Below are 23,138 nucleotides of genomic sequence, written 5' to 3' on the forward strand. Positions count from 1 at the left end.
TGTCCGCGGCGACCGCTGGATGCTTCTTGCCTTGCGCTTGTTAAAAGGCCATGGCGTCTTGCTCTTTCTCAGACGAGTCGCTCATGGAAGAACTCGATCCTTTCAAAGATTGAAGAAGATTCGGCTAGAAATCTCCAGGATGTTGGAAATTACTTGCTCTGGAACTCCGTATGAGGTACGCAACCGTTCCATCGCACACCACTTACACCATTGAGGCCTGTTAACAAAATTTCCCAGATTGGCTTCCACCACGGAAGCAAAGCCAGGACACTGGTGCATGGAAGTGTGGAATATTATGCCCAATATTTCCAGAAGAATAGCAAGATGAGCTGGGAGGCTGCCGAAGATGCGGCGAATGGATTCTATCCGTTCCTTGAGCACCATGTTCCTCATCTTGTCGAGGAGATGCGAGGTCGGCCTATTCGTCGTTTTCTTCGACAATCGATTGAGGATACTACTAACCAGATTTTATAGGCATCGCCGATGGCGCTGAGCTCCCCTTCGCGGCCATATTGGCGCTGAATGCGCGGACGGAAATCTCGATGGGCATGATGAACGACGGTTGCACGTCTCTGTCCTGGGCGACGGATACGTTTAGCGTCGCCGGTCAGAACTGGGATGTAAGTCTACGCTGACTACTCGATCAAACAAAAGAGATATTCTGGAAGCTGAGTGTCGTATCAGTGGGATATACCGCAGAAAGCCCGGCTCGTCCTGATGCACGTCAGGCCCGCCGCCGCCGCCGACGGCGCCGTTCAACGACCACCCGCCAGCCTCGTCACCGAGGCCGGACTCCTCTGCAAGAGCGGCCTCAACGCAGCCGGCGTCGGAGTCTTCGTCAACGCCATCAAGGCCCGGGGCGTCAAGTTCGATGCGCTCCCGATCCACGTGGCCCTGCGCGCGGCGCTCGAGTGCGAGAGTCGGCCCAAGGCGGTCGCGCGGCTGCGCGCCCTCACCCTCGGCACGTCGGGCCACATCCTCGTCGCGGACCGCACCGGCGGCGCGTCGCTGGAATTCAGCCACCTCGACGTTCTGACGCTGGACGCGGACGCGGACGGGCAGCTTGCGCATACGAACCACTTCCTGGCTGCGCACGACCCCGCGGTGCGGGACGTGCACACCTTCCCGGACTCGCTGGCGAGGATGCAGCGGATCGGCGTGCTGCTGGGGCGAGGCAGGAGGGACGTCACGGAGGGCGGCGGCGCGTTGTCGCCGGTGGAGTGCTGCGAGCGGATGCTGGAGGACGAGGACGGGTTCCCAACGGCGATCAATCGGAAGAGCAGCTCGGTCCGGGAGAGCGAGACGCTGTTCAGCATCATGATGGACTTGCGGGCCAAGGTGGCGCGTGTGAGGCTGGGTCGGCCGACCGAGCCGGAGGGTTGCTGGACGCTGAAACCCGCTGAGCTGTAGTGGTCGCGAAGGAAGACCGTGTGACAAACACATAGAGTAGGAATTGAATAAGGGTAGATTATTTCACTAATTCTTTTCTTGTTCCCCACACCAGCAGCCTTGTCGCGGACACGGAGAAGCGGCACGGTGAAGCGGGCGGCGCTGCTCCGGCCACTGCCTCTTTGGGAATGGCCGAGTTGGCCGCCGTCGTTTAAAGGAAAGTCACTCATCAGCCATGGGTGAGTTGGTCAGACTCTCGCGTGGAAAGCCTACAAACAGTCCGTTCATCCCACCTTCGTGGGCATAGGACGACGACTCAATTTCTCCCTAGCCCTCGACGAATTTCTCGCAAGGCCACCTTCTTCCAAGACTCACATCACCCACCTAAAGCCCTTTGCGCTCGAGATGGTTGGTCCAGTGCTCTACGAGGCCACGGTGCCATATTTCCGCAAGGCGCTTGAGAATCAGGTCAAGCTTCTGAAGAAAGGGCAAGAATGGTGCCAGGAGACTGGGCGCGATGCCGCGACTCTCTCCAGCGCTCGCCTGGTGGACGACATGTTTGTAGGAGCACCTCTCTGCTCCCCCTACATTTTTCGCAGTTTGTTTCCCCGATTTAATTTATTCTAACGCAGCTCAGTAGCCTCTCCCGTTCCATGTGACGTTCTGCACCTTCAACGTCGTTCAATTCCTCGTCGACGTGGGCGTCACCACCGCCGCGCCCGAGGCCATCGTCACCGACGACCGCCTCTCGCTGGACGAGCTCATGGCGAGGGTGGAGCGGACGCTCACGGTGCTGGACGGCGTGGAGGCTGGCAAGCTCGCGGCGAAGGAGGAGGATGCGGTCAAGATCAATCTGGGCAATTTTTCCGTCGAGAGACCTGCGCTGCAGTATGCGCAGCAAATCGCCGGACCGAGCTTGTATGTAGTGCTGCTTGTTCCCTCTGGTATTTCTCGTTCAACTAACAAGGTGTGCGCAGCTGGTTTCACCACACCATGGTGTATAGCATATTGCGAGTAGCTGGTGTGCCGCTGGAGAAAAGATTCTTCTTATCTGCCTTTTAAAGATAAAATAGATAAGAAATAGAAAGAAGAAAAAAATAGACAAGACAGGCAAGACAGGCAAGATAGGCAAAACAGGCAAGACAGGTAGGATATAGGTAGGATAGGTATAAGTAGGATAGGTATAAGTAGGATAGGTAGGGTAGGTATAGGTAGGATAGGAAAGACAGGCAAGATTAGAAGAAGTGACGGGGAGAAGAACTGCAAGATCCACGGAGGCAACTTTTTAAAACTTTCAAGTATATAGTAGAACTTTTTAAAGCTTTGAACTATATATTAGTAGATGGACATCGTGTTAAGTTGTTCACAGGCTTGGCGGTCAGGCATAAGTAGTTGTTAGTAGGCACCCACGCTTATAAGCAGCTATCTGTACATATCTTTCCTGTCTTTCCTATATCTCCTGTCTTTGTTATATTTCCGTGATGGACTCTCTAAGAGTCTTGCTTCTTACGTACTGAAACTTGGTGTCCTGGAGATGGATACGGTGTCTCACAGATCCCAAGTTACAGTTGCTTGTAAGCACTAACCAACATACGAATACGCTGTGTTTATGTACGGTGCGGACATGGCAACAAAACCGGCATCTATTTAATTTAGAAACAAATAAAAATTTGATTTAATAACGATGATCTGCAATCCGAAATTGGCTGTCTACTCAGAAGCAAGTGCGCATATCTTTTCTCTATATTTATTGGGCGGACGGGTAGGACGGCAACTAGTGGCAGAGTGGCACTGCTCCGCCCCGCGACAGACAGACAGCAGATAGAAGGACAAACGGACATGTGCCGCAGCCTTCCACCTCCATCTTACTCTCTACATCTTCATATGCCTCCACACATCTTGTTTAGAGGTCTCGATAAAATTAATGAGCATGGATGACTTGACTCTGCTGCAATGTGTCGCATACAGCTCCGCCCTGGCCACCTGGCTAGCTGGTGTTGGTGGTCCACCAGCCAAGCATACCAGCGACACCGATACCGACACAGAGACAGACACCGATTCGAATGAACCCAGTCCAGACCAGCGGATTAGGTGCTTGGAAGAGAGATTGAATGAATTACAGGCTTCTTTGGAGGCCTTTACAGGTGATGCGACCCAGAGCCGACGACAACATGATGCCTCTGCCATCAAAGAGCTCGCCACGAGCTGCAAATCACTATGCAACCGTGTGCTGTCTGCCGTTCAGACCACTCGAGGACCCAAGCGTATCAGTACATCTTTGAATACATGGAGGTCGTCGCGTCCTGCTCTAGGGAGCTCACGTCAGGCATTCGAGCTGCGAAAACTCTCCGAGAGACTGCAGGACTTGCAAGTCAGCCTGGCTTCACAACTAGCCAAGACCTTGAGGTGAGGCGAGCATCGTAGGCAATCTTGTTACAAGACTGACATGCAGTAGTGGCTACATAACTGCATCAAAGCACCAGGTACGCCAGCTGCAGCTAGACAGTCGCAGATTCCAATGCCACAAGTCCGACAGGCTCAGAACCTTGTCCAGCTTGCTGCGCAGTCTAGAAGTGACGGTGCACTCGTTACAACAAAGCACACCCAACAACAGCATGCTCTCTCCCAATGACATTACCCTCTACCAAACTCAAATACAACAATCAAGAGACCAGACACGTTACCTTCAGCGCGACCATGCCGTGTTGAGGAGTCTCGCTTTCCGGAGCAACGTCGCCCGCCACGACACCATCCCCGAGGCACACCAAAAGACGTTTTCCTGGGTCTTTTCCGTACCCCGATCCCAAAATGAAGATGAGCCACCGCCACCTTCTTCTTCTTCTTCTTCTTCTTCTCTTTTTTCTCCCAATCTCAGTCTACATACCTGGCTGGAGCGTGGCCACGGCATCTTCTGGGTCTCCGGCAAGCCCGGCGCCGGCAAGTCGACGCTCGTCAAGTTCATCGCCGACCACGAACGCACCCGCACGGCCCTCGCCAGATGGTCCGCACCCAAGCAGGCGGCCGTCGTCAGTCACTACTTCTGGTGCGCGGGCACGCCCATGCAGCGCTCGCACGCCGGGCTCCTGCAGACCCTGCTCTTCGAGATGCTGCGGCAGCTGCCCGACGACATCGAGCACCTGCTGCCGGAGCGCTGGGGCTCTTCGGGTGGCACTTGGTCGATACCGGAGCTATACCGCGCGATTTATGACATTGTTGGGCGCGATGACCTGCCGGTCAGGTTCTGCTTCTTCGTCGACGGGCTGGACGAGTTTGACGGCGATCACGAGGCTCTGTGTCGTGAGCTGCTCGCGCTGGCGCGGTCGGAGAATGTCAAGCTGTGCCTGTCGAGCAGGCCCTGGAGCGTGTTCGAGGAGGCGTTTGGGGCCAACAAGATGGGTCACCTGCGCTTGCACGATGTCACCAAGAACGACATTGTAGACTTTGTCCTGGATCACTTCGCTCAACATCCAGAGACGACGATGCACTTGAAACCGAGCGATGTGCAGACTATAGCCTTGGAGATTAGCCAAAGATCGCAAGGCGTTTTTCTCTGGGTGTCCCTCGCCACCAAGAGTCTTCTCGAAGCTCTCACCCAAGACCATTCGCCGTCCGATCTGCTCGATCGGCTGCGCGAATACCCACCCGAGCTGGATGACTTGTTCACGTACAACCTCGACGCCGTTCCGACAAGCGATCAAGCCACGATGGCTACGTCTCTTCTCATCACCGAAGCTGCCGAGAAACCCCTACATGTCGGCATTTACCACTTCCACGCCATGGAGCGTGCCGACCCCGACTACGTCCTGGCCCTTTCCCCGGAGCCCCCCGGCCGGCTCGAGTACCGGCGGCAGCTCGCGCACGCCGCGCAGCAGCTCAGGGGCGTCTGCCGCGGCCTGCTCGCCGTCGACCCAAAGACGAGCGTCGTCAGCTGCATCCATCGCACCGTGCGGGACTACCTGGACCAGCCCGCGACCAAGGCCATGCTAAGCAGCAGGGCACCGCCTGGCTTCTCGCCGAGCTTGTGCCTCGTCCGGGCTGCTGCCGCGTGGACAAAGACGAGCCGAGCCGCCGTGTCGGACGAGCCGAGGGCGGAGTATTTGTCCAGCGTCACAACTCTGTTAGCAGCTGCGGCGCAAATTCACCTCCCGGAGGATGCGGAAGCGTGTCGTCGTCTCGTCGACGATCTCGACGACTGCCTGGTCTCCAAGGGTCCTGGTGCGGAAGAGAGCCTGCAGATACTCCGCACGCAAGTCGTCGGCCACAGGCTGTGGTGGTATCTATCCGACGTTCAGGCCCGCCGGCCAGGATACCTCGACGTGCTCATCGAAGTCCCGCCGCTGGTCCTGGCCCTCTTCCCGGACTACCAGATTGGCGAGGTCGCGCGCGAGCGACGCCGACCTCCGTGGGACGAGGCCGCGAAGAAGACTGTCTTGTGCCTGCTAGATCAAGGGCAGGACCCTAACCAGCCCTTCTCGACAGCAGAGACGCTGGCCGCCAAGACGGAGAAGACGCCATGGGTCGTCCTCTGCGAGCACGTCCTGCCGCACCACGACGACAACGCCCCGCACGCGGGCAAGAAGGCACAGCAGGCGCAGCTCAAGTCAGCGCTAGAGACGGGCATCCTGGGCGCGTTCCTATCACGCGGGGCCGACGCCCGCGCGCGGTGCGAGCGGCCGGGGAAGCCGGTCAGCGTGGTGGCGACGGACTACCTGCTGCACGCGTTTCGTCTCTGCGGGGACGAGGACGACGAGGTTTTGCAGGAGCTGTATCTGCAGCACGTGCATTGGTTTGCGCCCAAGGACCCGGAGCATTTGAATGCGGTGATGGGTGACTTTTTGCGTCTCGTGGAGAGGGCACGGGGACAAGGTGAAGGGCCACCAAGGTTTCTGCAGCAAGTGTCAAAGAAGCTGCTAGAGGTTTCTACCCAGCTTAAGAAGGCATAGATAAATTTGAACGGAGCGTCATGCCCGTATCGGCTAGATGTAATATCTAATTATACATCGGTATGCCAATTCGCTTCTATGGTAAAATGATGACCCATTTGGTCTTCTTCCTTCAGCTTCCTGTCAAGATCTTGGGGGTGTGGCAGCCCATCCTGGCAGAGAAGATGAGTACCCAGACTATACTAATCATTCTACATCACGGAAGACGATTTCGGGTCCCTCCTCTTCCAAGATGGCCTTGTTGAACCCGTACAAGATAGCCGTCTTGTACATTGTCACGGCGTGTAGCGACCAATATCGCCGCCCCACGAGCCGGTAAAGTCTGGATGGGTGACTATGTGTCGGGAGTGTGCACCGACGTCAAGAACGCGTCGGAGGACGAGTTGGTCACGGTGCCGTCGATGATTCCGACGAACGGGGCGTCGCCGTCATGCACCACGGACCGCCCCGACGCCGTCAAACGTCGGCGCCACCAGCGTCGCCGTCTTGCGCCCCCCCCGTTCTTCAGCGCCACCGCAAAGGACGTCTCGCCGGCCTCGCCCTAGCCCTGGAGGAGCACGGAGGGGGGGGAGGGGCCTAAGCCGGGCGCGGCGCGGAGAACGGGCAGGCTGGTGGCGTCGCCGAGGAGGACGGTGTCGGTCTTGAGGGAGAGGATGTCGCGCAGGGTGTAGGTGCCGGGCGGGGGGGTAGATGACGCGCGGCTGGGAGGCGAGCCAGGTGCGGTGGGCGGAGTCGCCCGTGCCGGCGGCGTCGATGGCGGCTTGGATGCCGTCAGCGTCGCCGGGCTGGACGGCTTGGTAGACGGGGTAGGTGTAGTCGCCGTCCAGGTCCGGCGCGTAGCCGCGGACGGCGCTCGTGTGGTCCATGTTGGGGTACCAGAAGGCGGTGCCCCCGGAGGCGGCGGCCAGGTCCGGAGCGGTGGTCTGGTTCCGGGAGGTGGTAGGGCTGGCTGAGGCCAGGCCCAGCAGCATGTGAGGCCACGTTGAGTTTGACCATGGTTGGCTTAGGTGATGGTTGGGGTTTGCTGCTATCGAGATGAAGAATAACTCACGATTAGCGAACAATACAGCTCGAGTGAGACTGCTGGTACTGATAGTTGCTCGGGTCTGGATAGGTAATATGCCAGGAGTGTCTGAACACAATTGGGGATATTAATGACCTGAGTCTCCATTGTGTGCTTACTCCAACCTTGAAAGTCTCCGAGAACCTGATATTAGTCGCGTTATTCGTGCTGGAGTATGCAATTGATGAATTCTTACTCTAGTCTCCGTGCTCGTAAGGCATTGTGTCACATTGAAGCCGGGTTCATTATAGTCTTCTCCGGAGCTCCGGTCTTCGCCGGGTCGATCCGCTCCTCGCTCTGCGTGTTGCCTGTTTAGGCACCTCTTTCAGGGGCCGATTTGAGATTGATCGCACATCTAGTAACACAGCCGTGGATGCGGGGATAGTAAGGGCGGAAGGCGGGATCGTCCGCGTCCAAGCGGCAGATCCCCTTCCCGTATTGCAGATCACAGGGACACCGCCATTGTCTCGCACTTTCGCTTTTGATCTACTGATTAGAAAGCGTGAATGGAAGTCTAGAGATGGCGTCAAATCACCCGCACTAGTTTGCCCAGATGGCTCTAGTTGGGGTCACATCACCGGCATGCAGGCTGATGATGGATTGAGTAATCGCAGACAAGGCGCAAGTGTCGGTCGTATGATGGTCTTCAAAACATTTTCATAAGCTGTCTAGAAAAGAAAATGCTGCTGTGCCAGGGCAAGCCGAGAGCATGGCTCAGCCTTGCACAGCACTCCGTCCGCCTCAACCTCCTACACAAGTTGCTTTAGCAAACCGTCTTCGAAATAGTGGCAACAACTTACAAATGTCTCAGGATCAATATTCAGGCTCGGCATTGAGTCGTTAAACTTCATGTCGTGCTTGCTGACCTTGCGCGTGTCCTTGACCGTCTCGATCCTCTTTGCCAGGTTGTACGACTTGATGGCGCCGTTGGCGACGCTGGCCTTGGAAACGAACATGGCGCTGGCAGAGGGCACCAACGGCTGATGAAGGCAAAATATTAGAGAGACAGACTTACAAGAGAGGATATGGGGTCGTCGTCCCTCACCGAGAACATGGGCCTGCCGATGATGGGCTGCACAGTAGATACGCTTCCGTTGGGGTCACCCTGACATACAGTCAGTCAGGAATTAAGTCGACCCGGATCTGATCTGATGTCTCATCAGACTCACCATCTGCGCATAAGCGACGAAACCGCTCTTCATCACCAGAGAGGGCTTGGTGCCGAAGCGAGCAGGCTCCCAGAGCACCAAGTCGGCCAGCTTGCCAACCTCGACGCTCCCCACGACATGACCAACACCCTGCGCGATGGCCGGGTTAATCGTGTACTTGCTCACATACCTCTTCACCCTGTAATTATCCGCCCCCGTGCCCTCATCCTCCCGCAGCGCCCCGAAGCGCCTCTTATTCGCGTCCGCCACATCCCACGTCCTCGCCACCACCTCGCCGCACCTCCCCATCGCCTGCCCGTCCGACGCCATCATGCTGATCGCCCCCGTATCATGCAGCACGTCCTCCGCCGCGATGGTCTCGCGGCGAACGCGCGACTCGGCAAAGGCCACGTCCTCGGGCACGTCCTTGTTGAGGTGGTGGCACGACATGGCCATGTCGAGGTGCTCGTCGACCGTGTCCGGCGTGTACGGGTTGGTCGGCGTGGTGCTGCTCGGGAGCACGTGGGCGCGGCCGACGAGCCGCATCAGGTCCGGCGCGTGCCCGCCGCCGGCGCCCTCGATGTGGTAGGCGTGCACGGTGCGGTGCCGGAGCGCCGCGGCGGTCTGCTCGACGAAGCCGGCCTCGTTGAGGGAGTCGCTGTGCAGCTCGCACTGGATGTCGTGCTCATCACAGACTCTGTGAGCAGGCAAGACTGGTAGTGAGTAGGGTTTCTGCAAGATAAAAGACAAGAAAAGACAAGAAAAGACAAGGAGACTCACGTCAGGCACGTGTCGATGGTGGCTGGCGTGCAGCCCCAGTCCTCGTGTACTTTGAGGCCGACGACGCCGGCTTCCACCTGGTCGCGCAGGCCCTGCGGTCCGGAGTCGCTCCCCTTGCCGATGATGCCGTAATTCAGCGGCAGCGAGTCACACGCCTGCATCATCATCCTGATGTGGCTCACCCCCGGCGTGCAGTTTGCCGCCACCGTCCCTGTGCTACTCTCGCAGGTCAGCAGATCCCTTCCTCTCCTCCTCATCCTCCGGTGCAAATACATACCTCGGTCCCGTGCCGCCCGAGAACTGCGTCGTAATCCCCGACGCCAGCGCCTCCTCCGCCTGCTGCGGACACACAAAGTGGCCGTGCGTGTCCACCCCGCCCGCCGTCAAGATCCGGCCCTCCGCAGCCACCACGTCCGTGTTCGACCCGACCACCATCCCCGGCGGCCACACGCCGTCCATCACGTCCGGGTTTCCCGCCTTGCCGATCCCAACGATGCGCCCGTCGCGCACCCCCACGTCCGCCTTGAAGATGCCGCTCCAGTCCACCACCAGCGCGCCCACGACCACCAGGGCCAGGCACGCCGACGCCGGCCGGCCGCTCGCCTGCCCGATGCCATCGCGCAGCGTCTTGCCCCCGCCGAACGTGCACTCGTCTCCCGGCACGGTCAGGTCCCGCTCGACTTTGATCCACAGCTCCGTCGTGGACAGCCGGACGAGGTCGCCGGTCGTCGGGCCGTACATGCCCGCGTAGTCTGCCCGCTCCATCGTCGCCGGCGCAACCTTCTCCTCCTCTGGCATACGGATCTTCTCCGGCGTGTGGTGGAAGCCCCCGGCCTGGAGCCGGTCGAGGATGGTGCGGGCCATGGACGGGTCGACCTTGCCGGGCGCGATGGAGCTGCCGCCGTGCGGAGTCTTGAGGCCGCCGACCTCGACCAGCGTCACCGTCTTGAGCTCGCCGGGCTCGAAGCGCGCAGAAGTCCCGGCGGCAATGTCCAGGTGAAACCCGTACGACTTGAGCCGGTCAAAGTCTAGGTACGGGTTCGTTTCGAGAAAGTGGTAGTGAGAGCCAACCTAAGCACGGCAAGTTAGTTGACGCTCTATGCATGCATTCGTTTTTCCTTTGCAAGACTCCAGAAGCCGTACTTGGATCGGTCTGTCGCCCCTGTTGGTGACTTCTAGGCGAGTTCTCTTGCGGCCCTTGCTCAGCGTAATGTTCTCGCCTTGAGCTGCAATGATGCATCCAGGCATCTTCTCAGGAGCAAAGCCCTCCGCTTTTACCTCGGGGAACAAATCTTGGCTCGGAGTCGCAACGCAGCTTCCGTACATGGCCATTTCCAAGTCGCCGTCGTCTGTCGCGAGGGGCTGATCGATGGTGACGAGGTGTGTTCCCGTCCGAAAGGTGCCCTCGACTTGCAAGCCTTTGACCATGACCACGGCGGATGGATCGACGTGTCTTCGTCCCAAAATTTGCTGTCCAAGGTCCATGAGCTGGGCCACGCTGTGGTTTCCATCGCGGATGAGCTGTCGCAGTTAGCCGAGCATGTCTGCGGTGCACGAGGCTGGAACTGACCTCCTGAATAACATTCGTGATCAATGCCTAACAATGTTATCATTAATGAACAAATTTCCATTCTTTCTCGCTCGACATACCGTTGCCTCGGTCCCGTTTAGCTTGATGCCTCGCGCGAGTCTTCTCTGCGCTAGGAAGCCTGTCTGCGAGATGAGCAGCCTGTCAATCTACATCAGGTGTGAATAAGCAGCTCATGTACAGTGTTAGACTGCGACCTGCTTACCTCTCGTGGGACCAAATGCATTTTACCACGAGCATACGAACTGGGTGTGCAATTGTCTTTGCTTCTATCAGCCGAAAATCCGCAGCGCAACTACCGCTATTTAACTAAACAGTAAACCGGCATACACCATGGCGTGCACTTGCCAAGTCAACCTCGTATACAGGAATGCAAAAACAAAAAAAAAAAAAAAAAGGTCTTCAAGCCACCCAAAGGCCGTCATTTTGGGCGATAAGGCAAAATAATCGGCGAAAGCTTCAATAGCGTCGCGCTACGGCTCACCACGCCCTTGGAGCCAAAAGACGGACGGGTTCTCCCCGAGAGAACTGCGGACAACTTCAGTCCCGAGACATGCTAAAATCCCCGTTACCCTTTCCGCTGATGTGGCAAAGAAGTTGGGCGAGATATGAGCCTTTCTCGGGGAGATGACGATGGGCGAGGGTGGCCTCCTTCGGCCGCTGTCGGAGGCCGGCCAAGTAAGTCGGTGACACCAACAGGGTTTCTATCCGGATGCAAACTCCCAAGAAACGCAATGCACTCAATGTGCGAAATTGAACAACTTCCCAAGCTGGTCAAAAAAAAATGGCCATTCAAGCTACCCCCATGGCCACCACGGCCAAGACGACGCTGCAGCCCGGCTCCGCCGTCATCGCCGTGCAGGCCGCCCCCGACCAACGCTCCCGCCTCCGCCATCTCTCCTCCGCCTACCCCATCAAGCTCATCTCCCCCCTCTCCCCGCCCTCCTCCTCCTCCTCCCGCGCCGTCCTCGCCTTCCTCCTCTCCTACGGCGGCGGCCTCGTCGCCGGCGACCGTCTCGCCCTCTCCGTCACCGTCGACCCCTCCGCGCGCCTCGGCCTGCTCACCCAAGGCAGCACCAAGCTCTACCGCGGCCTGCCGCCCTCCCGCACCGCCACCGTCGCCACCGTGCGCGACGCCGCCGCGCTGCTGCTCCTGCCGGACCCGCTGCAGCCGTTTTGCGGTAGCGCCCACGAGCAGCGCCAGACGCTGCGCTTACATCACCGTGCGAGCGCGCTGCTGCTGGACTGGGTTTCCGAGGGGAGGCCGGGCTGCGACGGGGTCGTGTGGGCGCCGGCGGAGCTCCGGTCCGTCACGGAGGTGTGGCGGCTGCCGGAGGATGAGGGGGCGCCGCCGAGGCTGCTGGTCCGCGACAACTTGATCCTCCGCGGCGGGTCGGTGCGGGAGTGCGTAGCCGGGCTGGGCGTGGTCGGGACGGTCATCGTCGGCGGGCCGCTCTTCGACGGCCTGGCGCGCTTCTTCCGAGACGAGTTCGCGGGTCTGCCGCGCGTGGGCGAGGTTGACTGGGCTCGCGACGACGACGACGACAACGACAGCGACAGCGCGAGGAGGCGAGGCGGCGGCCCGGAGGTGCTCTGGAGCGCGGCGGCCGTTCGGGGATTCACCGTCGTCAAGTTTGGCGCCGGCAGCGTCGACGGGGCCCGGCGCTGGCTGCGCGGGATGCTGGAGAGGGAGGGTACGGTGGCTCGGGAGTTTGGAACGCGATTTTTGATGTGTCTGCAAGATAGATAGGGGTGACTTTCATAAAGAAATGGCATCTTGGTAGGAGCGTGTAAGTGACGATGAATTAATCGACTGCCAGAATAGGCAAGTATAGCACAACGGTGTGGCGCGATCCCTGGTATCAGTGTGGCGCAGCTGGTTCCGCCATCTTGACACTTGTCCGCGAGAAAACTGCCATGAAAATGCAATTAAAATGTCATGAACTTAATTATTTTTCACCAGTAAAATTCTCAATAAACTTAAAGCATATAATTCAGCTGAAGCCTTCCCAAAATACTACCCTCCCAGCTGTTTGTGTTGGTCTTTAGCGCCAACGGCCTTTTACGAGCCTGCAGCCAACCAAAAGTTCTCAGACTGGCCACCGGCACTCCCCGCAATTTTTTTTTCCCTTTCCCATCTTCCCATCGTAATTTTTCAACCTGTCACTTTGAACAACTGCACCAGAACCCCAGAAACTCACCCTCCCCGAACTGAATATCCAAAATGGGCAACGTAAGTCCCGGCCGACCTCTCATCCCGCCTCCCGTTCCGGCAAAGGCGACCCCGCCAGATTCTGACCAAAACTACCAGGGAGCCAAGGCACAGCAGAAGCGCGAGCGCAACGCCAAGGACAAGGCCGGCGCGGCCAAGTCCCAGCTCAAGGTGGTATGTAGACGACATTCGAGATGTTGCTCTCCTTCGACTTGGACTTGACTACTGACTGTTGTGTGCAGAACGCCGCCGCCTGCGACATTATCTGCACCGTCTGCCGATCCACCTTCCTCAAGACCACCAAGCCTCCTCAGTACGTCCGCCCGAATCGTCCTGGCTTGCCTTGCCCATGTATTGTGAGAATGCGCAGGATAGAGAGAAAACTAACATGCGAATAGGCTGCTTGAGCACGCCCAAAACAAGCACAATAAGGGCATGGCCGACTGCTTCCCCTCTGTGAGCGTTTAAACCTGCCGCGCCCCGACGACACGATTCAGCACGATAATACGATGATACACGGAGTTTTACGGGATTGCGAAAAGACAAAGGGGACGAAGTGGTTTTCTTTTATACTCATTTTTTAGACTTGCGAGTTGAGCGAGGCACGGGGAGAAAGGCGTTGCGTAGAGAAAGAATAGAAGCTGGAGCATTTTGGTGAATCTGAAACTAACACTGAACATAAAAATAAGGACCCTGACCCCCTCACACTTCCATCGTGTTTAATGCGCCTCCACCTTGGCCGCTGGAAGAGACGACCCATGAGTAATACCATCCCCGCGCACCACCTCATCGGCCTGCGGCTTCTGCTCCGCCTTCGCCGCCTGCTCCGCGCGGATCTCCCGTAGGATGTCCGGGTACCAGCGCTCGCCCACATCCGGATGACTCTTCACGCGGTTCCTCAGCGTCGCCTCCCCCAACGTCCTCGCCGCGCCGCCCGCCCTGAACGTGAACTCGACGTCATCCCCCACCGCCCGCCGCTCCCTCCGCACCTCCCCCCCGCCGCCAACCTCGAGGTCCGCAAAGGCCGCGTCGGCCTTGACGCCCTGGAAGAACGGCACCGACAGGCGCGCGCCCTCCCCCGCCCCCGGCGAGAGCACGCGGTGCGTCGTGCTCACGCAGGCGCCTCGCGTCAGCGCCTCCAGCCCCTGCCCGATCGCCACCACCAGCGTGCCCGCCACCGGCGGGCAGTCCACCCACGCGCCGCCCAGGTTCTGCACCTGCAGGCCGCGGTGCGCCGTCGCCTGCAGCAGGTAGCTCGTCAGCATGCTGTCCTTGTGCGGGTTGAGCTTGTGCTGCTGGTCCTCGTCAAAGTAGGCGTCGAACGCCGTGGCGGGCAGGTGGATGGCCTCGGCGACGAGGGAGGTGAAGACGCGCGAGACGGCGCCCATGCGGGTCAGGTAGTCGGAGAGGACGGGGCGGAAGCGCGGGAGGGCGCCGGCGGACGGCCATTGGTTGGGCGCGCGCAGGTTGTGGTGAAGAGGCGCGGAGGGGGAGGGGAGCGGGTGCTCGGTGGAGAGATCGAGCTGCTCGCGGTGGTCGGCGGCGCCGGCGGTGATCTCGGCGGCGAGCCGGGAGTAGCCCAGGAACGACGGCGCGTTCTTCATCTCAATCTTGAGCCTGGTCGATTTTTTGTCAGTTCCTTTTACGCACCGCAACGGAGCTCAGGATGGGACAGACAAAAACTCACTTTTCTTCCTCAGGCAGGTCGAAAAAGGCCTTTGCCTGCTCAATCACATCCGCAAACAGGCTCTCCGGGATGCCGACGTTCTTGATGTACAGGAAGCCCACCTCCATCAGCGCGTGGCGCAGCTGCTTAAGGAACTCGGGCTTGGTCGCCGGCTCCTGGGCCTCGGCCAGGTCCAGGATGGGGATCGAGGTGAACGACATGGTGATGAAATGTTGCGCGCCTCGAGGGAAAGCGGCTCAAGTAGAGACGCGGTCAGGCAGAACGCTTCGAGGTTGGGCCTTGTCAAGTATGCAAGTCGCTCAACGATGAAGTCGTGGGGAAAATCAATGTTAATCTTTTCTCGCTTCTTATGTACAATGTCGTTTTAGTATATGTCCCATGATAATTCAAGATCCAAGTTCTAACATGGCAGTCCGTCGTGCCGATAGAATGCCTATGAATGGCGCCATCGCTCTAGTCGCAACTCTATTGCGCCGGTTGTCGCGTCCCCGCACCCGGATCAGCTTCCCCTCGTCAGTCGTCGCGGAATGAATGCGGTGGAGTATCTCCGAGCTAATTCCGCACATCCAATATGCTCAGATTCAATGCCTCTTCTTCAACTCTTCTTTTTATACAAAATATTGCTTCCCGCAGATCGTAGTCTCGTCCCTCAAGAAGTCAGCGGCTTGCTTCCCAAGAGTCCGGTAACCTTGTAAAACATGTCCTCCACCGACGACCCCGCAAATGCCGGCGCGGCGTTGAATATATCGGCCAGGCTTTGCTGTGAGATGACGCTGGTGGGCACATCGTCCAGGTCAATATCCATGTCGTCGTCGGCGACACCGTTCGCTGCGGTTGTCTCTTCCTCATCATCGCTAGCCATCACCACGTCATCGTCGGCGATCGCTGGAGCCTCACCGTTCGCAGCGCCATCGTCCACTTTGCCGTCTAGGTGAATGTCCTGGAGCGGCTGCGCCGTGACTATTGATGACGGATCCGAGCCCTCCGTCACCGTCCATATTTGTGCGGCGTCGTCGAGGGCGAGGAATCCGCTCGTGCCCGGGGCCGTCGTCAGGCTGACGATGCGGTGAGGGGTGCTCCGCACCAGCAACGGTTCGGGATCCTCGGGGCTGAAGATGCCAATGCTAGAGATGTCGCCAATGGGCAGCGTAACGGCAAAGTGGCCCGAAGCGTGGTCGACCGCAAGCTGCTGCAAGTCTTCCATGCCGGGGAGCTGAGGTACTTCAATGCCATATCGGAGCTCGTCACTTACAATGTCGTAGACATAGAGCGAGTCTGATAGAACCACAACAAACTGCGAGAGTGCGCGGACCGCATGCAGGTTGCCCTCCCAGAGACCTTCGAGGATGCGCACCACCTTGCCAGAAGCTGCATCAATCACGTAGACGGAGCCGAGCTCGGAGAAGCCAAAGGCGGCAAATATTGTAGACCCATCTTCGGAAAACGAGATCTTGCCCTGAGGCGTAGACGACGAAGCCACGTCCGTCAAATCTCCTACTCCATACCCTTCGCCGACTGGGATGATCTGTGCACAGCCCCAAGAGACGGCGTCCTTTCCGTTGGCGCCCTTTGATACAATGCCGTTAGCTTGTCTCGTTCTTGGGCGCCACAGTCGCACAATGCCATCGCCTCCAATCGTGGCAAAGCATGTCGATGAGGGATCTGCGGCGAGATCAAGCACAGGCTCGGAGGATGACGTCGCGTGGGGTCCGTTAATTCGTGAAACTAACGCGACAGGCTCGTCACCCTCTTGCACCTCCCAAAACTTCAGGTAGATTTCACGACGCTCTCGGATGAACTGGTCTCTTAGCTCAGCGCTGACGTTGTCGATATCCCTAGCGGCAGGCTGCCAGTCATCAATACTGGCGAGCCACTTGCCGTCGCCGGAAAATTCGACATGAGTAACGAGAGGCTCGTCAATGGCGTGACCGGTTGTCGTCATATTGATATGTGTGGGATTCGTTCGGGCCAGCGCTTGTTTGGAAACGCTGGTGAAGGTCTCGAGATCAAATGCTTGAAGCAGGGGCGCGGAAAAGCGGCCAGACATGGTGGACTGTCTCCCAGCGCCAACACAGACATGGAGACGAGATGATGCGTTAGAGCGGATCGCGGCAGGAATGCGCTGACGGACGTGTTCTTGGACCTCCCACACACGCTTCACGAGCTGGTCCTTGGGGGTCTGGACATTGGCGGCGGCGGACTGGACTCCCGATACGTATGCGGAAGGTTTCAATTCAGAGGTAGAAAGGATCATTGTGGAGTTGTCATCAAGATGAACGACATAAGAAGCCCCGTCCGAAGACACCACAATGTTCTCTACACTTCCGGAGAGATGTGGGAGAAAGTCCTTTTTGGACGTGTCCATCTGCCACAGCACCAGCGTGTTCTCTGATCCACCAGAAATCATGTAGTTGCCATCTTTGGACCACTTCACCGAATGTACAGCCTTGCGGTGCCAGTGGTACTTCTGAGCATGTATTGTGTTTTCATTGGGCTTGCCAGACTCGGTCGCCTGGCACCGGGCGATGACGTCGTGGTAGAGGTAGATGCCGCCTCGGGCGCCACCAACGAGGACGTCCACCACCTTTTCGGTGTCGCCGCGGGCGTGCTTAGATGTGCGCTTGTACGCGCGCAGGTCCAGTGTGGTGATGAGATCCGGCGTGTCGAAGGCGTAGAACTCGTACTGCAGCTCATCCGCCTTGGTGGGCGACTGCTTGGAGACGCCCAGAAACAAGAGGTCGTTGATGGCGCCCACGAGGAAGCGACCATCCTTGGTGGATTCAAGGAGTCGCAGCGCCGTTCCCGGGCGCTTGAGTGACACGAGAGGTTTGGGCTTGGGCTTGGACGAGAGGTCCGATTCGTAGGCCACCAGCTCGATGTGCGTCGGCTTGTCCGATTCGGCGACAATGACGATCTCTTTGGAGCGACCCTTGCCGGCCAGAGGCACAATAGACATGGCGTGCGCGGTCTTAGACGCAGTCTGGAAGCTTTCTAAGGTCTTGGATTCCTGTGTCCAGTTGATGCGGTACACCCGGCCGTTTGCGCAAGCAACCCAGACCAAGCTGGCGTCTTGTGTCGACAGGCGAGTAGCGACGATCGGAGAGGGGGTCGAGCCTTGTTTCGCGGAGGCATCGATGGTGCTGACTGGTATGCGTCTCACCAGCAGAGAGTCGACGGCAGAAAAGACTTGGATTGATGTGTTGTAAGCCAGAATTAAGTATCTGCACAATGCATCAGTACTGGCTGCGATCGTGGAATGTTCAACGGGGAAATAGATGCAACTTACTCTCCGTTGTCGGTCAGAATAGGATCGATATCCAACATTCGCCCTCCCATGGGCTTGGAGATCTTCCAAGCGGTATCTGAACGATCAAGCCTCTTGGCCAGATCCTTGGTCGAGGTCGGCTCGGCGAGCACTCCGTTTGCATCCTGAGGCCGAGCCCTCTTGGCCGTTATTTCGCTGTCATTGCCGTCCCTCTTGCGCTTTTTTGGTTCATCGACCTTGAATCGGTGTGTCTTGTTCTTAGCCATCGTGGTGTTACGCATGGAATATTATATGCACCGCGATTGGCGTTGGTAACAAGGTTGGACTCAATGCTAGAAAAAGTCGGTTTACAGCCCGCCATGAAATTTTGGTGAACTTTTGCTGCACCGATAAGATAAGGCCGCCGCTTTTTTTTTCTTTAGCGCTGCCGGCCAAACCTCGGGCGCGGAGAAAATCATAGTGCCACCCTTCGTTTGACGAATCTCCTAACGTGAACTTTCCCAGCAGCCAAAGCTTCTCGGATTGACTTAAAAAGAGCCCTCTTCGCGTTTTTATTGTCGCCAAAATGATTATTCCTATTCGCTGCTTCTCTTGTGGCAAGGTACGAGGGCGCCGATGCCAGACCGCGATGCGCACGACCGGCTAACCTATTGACAGGTCACTGGCGACCTCTGGGAGCGCTACCTGCAGCTCATTGCCGACCCCAGGAAGACTGACGGGTACGTGTTGGAGAAGCGCGCTCGAGAATAACTCTCTCACCTGTCCTCATAGTGATGCCATGGACGAACTGGGACTGAAGCGCTACTGCTGCCGCCGCATGATCATGACCCACGTCGATCTTATCGAGAAGCTCCTCAAGTACGACGACCCTCGCATCCTTTTACCGACATGAAATGCGGATCGCTAACGCATACTTTTTTTTTTACTTCTTTAGGTATACCCCCGACGGCCGAAGCGAGATTAAGCAGAAGCTCAACGAACTAGCATAAAACAACACAGCTCGCTTCAATGCGACGCGCAGGCTTCATGGGATGGCGTTTCTTGGGTACTTTCTTTTCTCGCTCCACTAGATGGTATGGCGTACAATAGGGGAACTTTTGCAATAGTCATATGACAAGACACATTTACATCTTGGAATGAAAATTTCATGTATGATGACCGAATGCCAATCGTGAAGGCAGCGCGTCCGACGGCAGCAGAGTGAGAGGGAGGCTTGCACAGCGTTGATCCTGCGCTAAAGGAATGGAAGCGTTCTGCGGTCAGCACGGAATATCTCGCGCCGGTCTTGCTATTAAAAGAGCCATGCAAAGCCGGCAGCGAAGTGTGGCGGGGCCTTGGCTGGCTGCGAGTCCTCTTCTCACGCCGCAGCTTTGACGTTGCACAACAGAAAGGCGTCAGCCATGGACAAGTACGCATGTCATAGAATGAATGCATGCTGCAGGAATGTCCATGTGAGAAGCCTCGCCGGTATAACACGTCCACAGATGGCAGGCTTTGCTCTTCCAGGTTAAGCGATGATGAGTTGTGTAACGCGACGCAGCGCCATCATCTAAGCCGGGCAGTCCAGCCTGCGGCGGTGCGGATACGACAACCCAAAAGGCTGTCATCAGGATTTACATGCAGTAAATCCATGGGTCAGCCATGCTACGGTCGAGGGGCCATACTGACCGTATCTGCCCGACGGCAAGGGTTGTCTGGAGAAGCAGTAGTGCAGGTCGCCAGAGACGCAACCAGGCGGTATAACTGTGAGGACCGGATGGAGGCCCGGGGCTGACACGGCGAACGTGAATTCATGGCTCAAGGGGGGATTCATTTACGATCCAGCCGGGAATAATCACCACTGGATCCAGACTCACACTGCTATTCATGGTACTGGGTGTTAATGGCATCCAGATAGCAGGGATATCAAGGCCAAAAGAGGTGGATCTAGGCTCAAGTGATGAAAGCATCGATTCCAACAAAATTGGCAGTCGGCTACAAATTCCAGTGTAGCAAAACCAACCAGAGAGCGGTGTCGTAAACGCGGCAACTGCAGTTAGGGCGGCGCTGGAAAGCGACAAGAATTGCGGCTGGGCCTGCCATGTCGCCTCTCGGGATAAGACCGTAGCGAGCGCTTTCAATCCTTCCGGTGCTCCTTACCATCCAGAATAAGCAGTTATCGGCAGTCATTTTTGTGCAACCATGAAGGGATCGCCGTTCAAGGCCAGCCAGGGTGGGTGGTAAATTGTGGTGGCGTGTGGAGGCCCCAGCAAAGTTGGGTATTTTGTTCTGTCAAAGTGCAAGGAAAAGCCAGCACAATGGACAGGAAGCCGCCGGGCCCAGATTGTCGGGACCAAGCAGCCAGTCATCCTGAGGCTGCGGAGCAAGACAGGTTGTCTTGTCTGAGTTGTCTCACGAAGGTGACTTGTAAGTTGGGCCTAGAGCAGCCCGGCGACGCTAGAAGACGACATGGGTGCTGGAATGATGGCAGCCGGCCAGCAGGGTGGTATCCAGCCGGGTGGTGGGTGTGCAGTACAGAGCAGACCAGGCTGTGTCATTGGAAGCTGAATATACCTACACAGTATAATCTACCAAAAAAATAGTAATCATGGCGGCTGTTGCGGGTTGCGATCCGGCAGAGGCTGGCCTCAGCTGGTTCGGATATTGACCTGTTCGGGAGCGCAAGCGGCGTCGACTGATAGACAGGCGCTGTCAAAGTGGTGGTGAGCAGGGACCGGGCTGGGGCTGGTAAGAGAGGTGGGCTCAATAAGGAAGGAAAAGGGCAAAGGAAAAATCACAAGGGTGTTGAGAAGCAAGCAGCTTGCAGACCTCGTCCACACCATCTCGCAGAAATGGCGAACAACCGTTGGCTGATGAAAAGCCACTCTCTTGAAGTTAAGCGCCGAAGCCTGTCGCCTTGCATGGAGGGGCCCACGGGAGCGGACCAGACTGGCCAGTCAAGGCGGACACGACCTGCAGTAGGCCCTGTTGCAGAAGTGTTCTGACTGGTAGGCCGGGCGAGAGAATCACTCGAGAGGGGAGGGGATATGCCCCAGTCGAGATGGCGTTGCAGCCTTGTGGCGTGGCTACCAGGACGGAAAGGTAGCGGTGCGTTTTGAATGACTGGTACTGGTAGCCATGGAACTACCGAGGTATGCAGGATGCGCTGATTCTTGATGGTCGAGCCTGAAATGAAGTTGGGTCGGCAAGTCGCGCATTAATCTGTGAAGGAGTGTGAGAAGAAAAGGTGATTGAGCTTGGTGCTCTCTCTGGTCGGCCTACCTGCCTGTCAGTGATGGTTGAGGGCGGGCCTGTCAAGAAAGAGCAAGCCCTCGGCGGCTACCCAGTGGCTGTCTGCAGGGGACCGAGACATGGCTTTGCACGTCGGTAGTCAGATGGCCACATAGAAGTGGCCAGGGTTCGTTATGATGATAAATACCAAGACTCAAGCATAAGCAGGGATATGAGAAGAGAGAAGAATCCGATAAAACTGCGAGCAGTACAACCCGTTCATTGCGTATTGCGTTGAGCTCTAGTGACACCAACGCCGCTGTAACACATCAGCATAACTGGTGGACTCCGAGGAGACGCTGGAGGCTGCAGAGAGCGGACAAGGGTGCTGACGGCTAACTAACTTGGTGAGCTCCCTGCTACTGGGTATCTTCAGCAAGAGACGAGCTAGAGGATGAGCAGAACATTGTGAGCAGAACATTGTGAGGGCCCAGAGCTGTGGGTGGGTGGGCGCTAGCAAAACGAGGCTATCTCTAGTAATCTGTAACAGCCTCTGTGGCGGGGTTCGTCTCAGGCCCAACGTTGAGGACCCGGACGAACAGGTGCTACAGCCGGGGAATCTGGGTGTACGAATTCAGCTGTATAATACAATGACCTAGAACAAGGTAGATTTCTACTTGAGAATACAAAGTCCAATCGATACAGTGATGGACTACATGCATACCGACAGACCTGGCTGAATCGAGGCCGCAGGGGAGGGGGAGACCGCCGTATAAACCAAATTGCTGCATGCTTGTGCAGCAGCGCAAAACAAAACACACAGTTGCATCAATAGCTGGACTTTGCTATTCTGTTGTTCTCTTATATCTCTCAAATTCCAGCCACACATCTGGGTATCCTTCCAGTACCTTGGCCAGCCTGGCGCTACTGGAAGAACAAAAATGATAAAAATATAAACTGACATGGGAGAAAAAGCAATCTAAGAATGGGAGAAAAGGCAACCTGAGAATGGGAGAAAAGAGGCGCATCTGCAGGACCCAGTCGACAGGGGTTTCTATCCCTCCCTTGTCCCACGGCCAACATAGGTAGGCAGGTAGGGGCACAGTACATACATACATACATAGGTGCAGTGTAGAGAGCATGTCGCGCAACTGCACAGACTGGTCGCAACACTACTTGTTAGGTACCTGCCTACCTGACCCTTCTTAACCCCCATGTGAAGCCATCCATCCATTGTCGTCCCCCATATCTGCAAGTCGCTTTGATTCTGGATTCTGTGATTCTACCTCGCTCACACCCTCTCTCGTCCTCGTCGCGCTGTCATGTTATTTCCTCCTCGGTCGGGCAATTGAGCCGCCGTTGCCGTCGCCGCACGCTGCAAACCTGCGGCCTGCCACCTCACACCTTACATCATTCTCACACACACAACACACACACACACACACACACACACACACACACACACACAAGCGGCGCGCTCAGCAGCTCCTCTCTCACCCTCCGCTGCCTGTTTGCCCTTGTCGTCTCTTTTAAGCCGCCGCTCTCCATCCACCACCCATCCATCCCTCACTCATCAACCATCCTGTCAGCCTGGCCACCAGCAATCGCGACCTCTCTCTGCTTTCCACTTCCCCTCCAAAAATCAAGGCCTGGCTCGCCGCCAGTCCAAGGCTCCCATCCCATCTGCAACCGCACTGTTGCACCACATCCGCCGCTGGCCTGTCCTCTCTCCTCTTTGCATGGCCTTGCTTGGCTAAGCTTGCCGCGCCTCCCCCACCAGGCCTCCTCGCACGACCAGGCACTCTGCCATACCTCGGTGCCTTGAATCCGATATTGTCTTCTCTGCGCCGCCT

The 23,138-nt window shown here is 57.3% G+C and overlaps 9 protein-coding genes across 9 annotated transcripts; 6 read left to right on the forward strand and 3 right to left on the reverse strand.

The window, feature by feature from the left end:
- Positions 1-139: 139 nt before the first annotated feature.
- Positions 140-1,410, forward strand: ISF_09392 (Peptidase C45, acyl-coenzyme A:6-aminopenicillanic acid acyl-transferase; the record flags this gene model as incomplete). Its single annotated transcript, XM_018852994.1, has 4 exons — positions 140-175; positions 238-412; positions 475-620; positions 685-1,410. 4 exons carry the CDS (start codon positions 140-142, stop codon positions 1,408-1,410), a joined length of 1,083 nt encoding a protein of 360 aa, XP_018699797.1.
- A 214-nt stretch (positions 1,411-1,624) lies between these two features.
- On the forward strand, positions 1,625-2,451 carry ISF_09393 (hypothetical protein; the record flags this gene model as incomplete). The annotated part of the gene is made up of 4 exons (XM_018852995.1): positions 1,625-1,667; positions 1,721-1,950; positions 2,030-2,307; positions 2,367-2,451. 4 exons carry the CDS (start codon positions 1,625-1,627, stop codon positions 2,449-2,451), a joined length of 636 nt encoding a protein of 211 aa, XP_018699798.1.
- A 1,553-nt stretch (positions 2,452-4,004) lies between these two features.
- ISF_09394 (NACHT nucleoside triphosphatase) lies at positions 4,005-6,332 on the forward strand (the record flags this gene model as incomplete). The annotated part of the gene is made up of 1 exon (XM_018852996.1): positions 4,005-6,332. One exon carries the CDS (start codon positions 4,005-4,007, stop codon positions 6,330-6,332), a length of 2,328 nt encoding a protein of 775 aa, XP_018699799.1.
- Positions 6,333-6,760: 428 nt separating this feature from the next.
- Positions 6,761-11,137, reverse strand: ISF_09395 (Urease, alpha subunit; the record flags this gene model as incomplete). The annotated part of the gene is made up of 11 exons (XM_018852997.1): positions 6,761-7,281; positions 7,384-7,438; positions 8,196-8,375; positions 8,411-8,500; positions 8,565-9,240; positions 9,324-9,539; positions 9,601-10,394; positions 10,467-10,844; positions 10,894-10,920; positions 10,974-11,060; positions 11,117-11,137. The coding sequence occupies 11 exons, from the start codon at positions 11,135-11,137 to the stop codon at positions 6,761-6,763; spliced, it is 3,045 nt and encodes a 1,014-aa protein (XP_018699800.1).
- Positions 11,138-11,695: 558 nt separating this feature from the next.
- ISF_09396 (urease accessory protein) lies at positions 11,696-12,661 on the forward strand (the record flags this gene model as incomplete). The annotated part of the gene is made up of 1 exon (XM_018852998.1): positions 11,696-12,661. The coding sequence occupies one exon, from the start codon at positions 11,696-11,698 to the stop codon at positions 12,659-12,661; it is 966 nt and encodes a 321-aa protein (XP_018699801.1).
- Positions 12,662-13,135: 474 nt separating this feature from the next.
- On the forward strand, positions 13,136-13,591 carry ISF_09397 (hypothetical protein; the record flags this gene model as incomplete). The annotated part of the gene is made up of 3 exons (XM_018852999.1): positions 13,136-13,297; positions 13,366-13,436; positions 13,522-13,591. The coding sequence occupies 3 exons, from the start codon at positions 13,136-13,138 to the stop codon at positions 13,589-13,591; spliced, it is 303 nt and encodes a 100-aa protein (XP_018699802.1).
- A 251-nt stretch (positions 13,592-13,842) lies between these two features.
- Positions 13,843-15,010, reverse strand: ISF_09398 (Oxoglutarate/iron-dependent oxygenase; the record flags this gene model as incomplete). The annotated part of the gene is made up of 2 exons (XM_018853000.1): positions 13,843-14,740; positions 14,811-15,010. The coding sequence occupies 2 exons, from the start codon at positions 15,008-15,010 to the stop codon at positions 13,843-13,845; spliced, it is 1,098 nt and encodes a 365-aa protein (XP_018699803.1).
- Positions 15,011-15,459: 449 nt separating this feature from the next.
- Positions 15,460-18,341, reverse strand: ISF_09399 (WD domain containing protein; the record flags this gene model as incomplete). Its single annotated transcript, XM_018853001.1, has 2 exons — positions 15,460-18,031; positions 18,097-18,341. 2 exons carry the CDS (start codon positions 18,339-18,341, stop codon positions 15,460-15,462), a joined length of 2,817 nt encoding a protein of 938 aa, XP_018699804.1.
- Positions 18,342-18,640: 299 nt separating this feature from the next.
- On the forward strand, positions 18,641-18,967 carry ISF_09400 (RNA polymerase, subunit N/RPB10; the record flags this gene model as incomplete). The annotated part of the gene is made up of 3 exons (XM_018853002.1): positions 18,641-18,676; positions 18,733-18,794; positions 18,847-18,967. 3 exons carry the CDS (start codon positions 18,641-18,643, stop codon positions 18,965-18,967), a joined length of 219 nt encoding a protein of 72 aa, XP_018699805.1.
- Between the last annotated feature and the right edge of the window lie 4,171 nt (positions 18,968-23,138).

Source organism: Cordyceps fumosorosea (genome assembly GCF_001636725.1).
Source record: "Cordyceps fumosorosea ARSEF 2679 chromosome Unknown scaffold_48, whole genome shotgun sequence".
NCBI classification, from domain to species: domain Eukaryota; kingdom Fungi; phylum Ascomycota; class Sordariomycetes; order Hypocreales; family Cordycipitaceae; genus Cordyceps; species Cordyceps fumosorosea.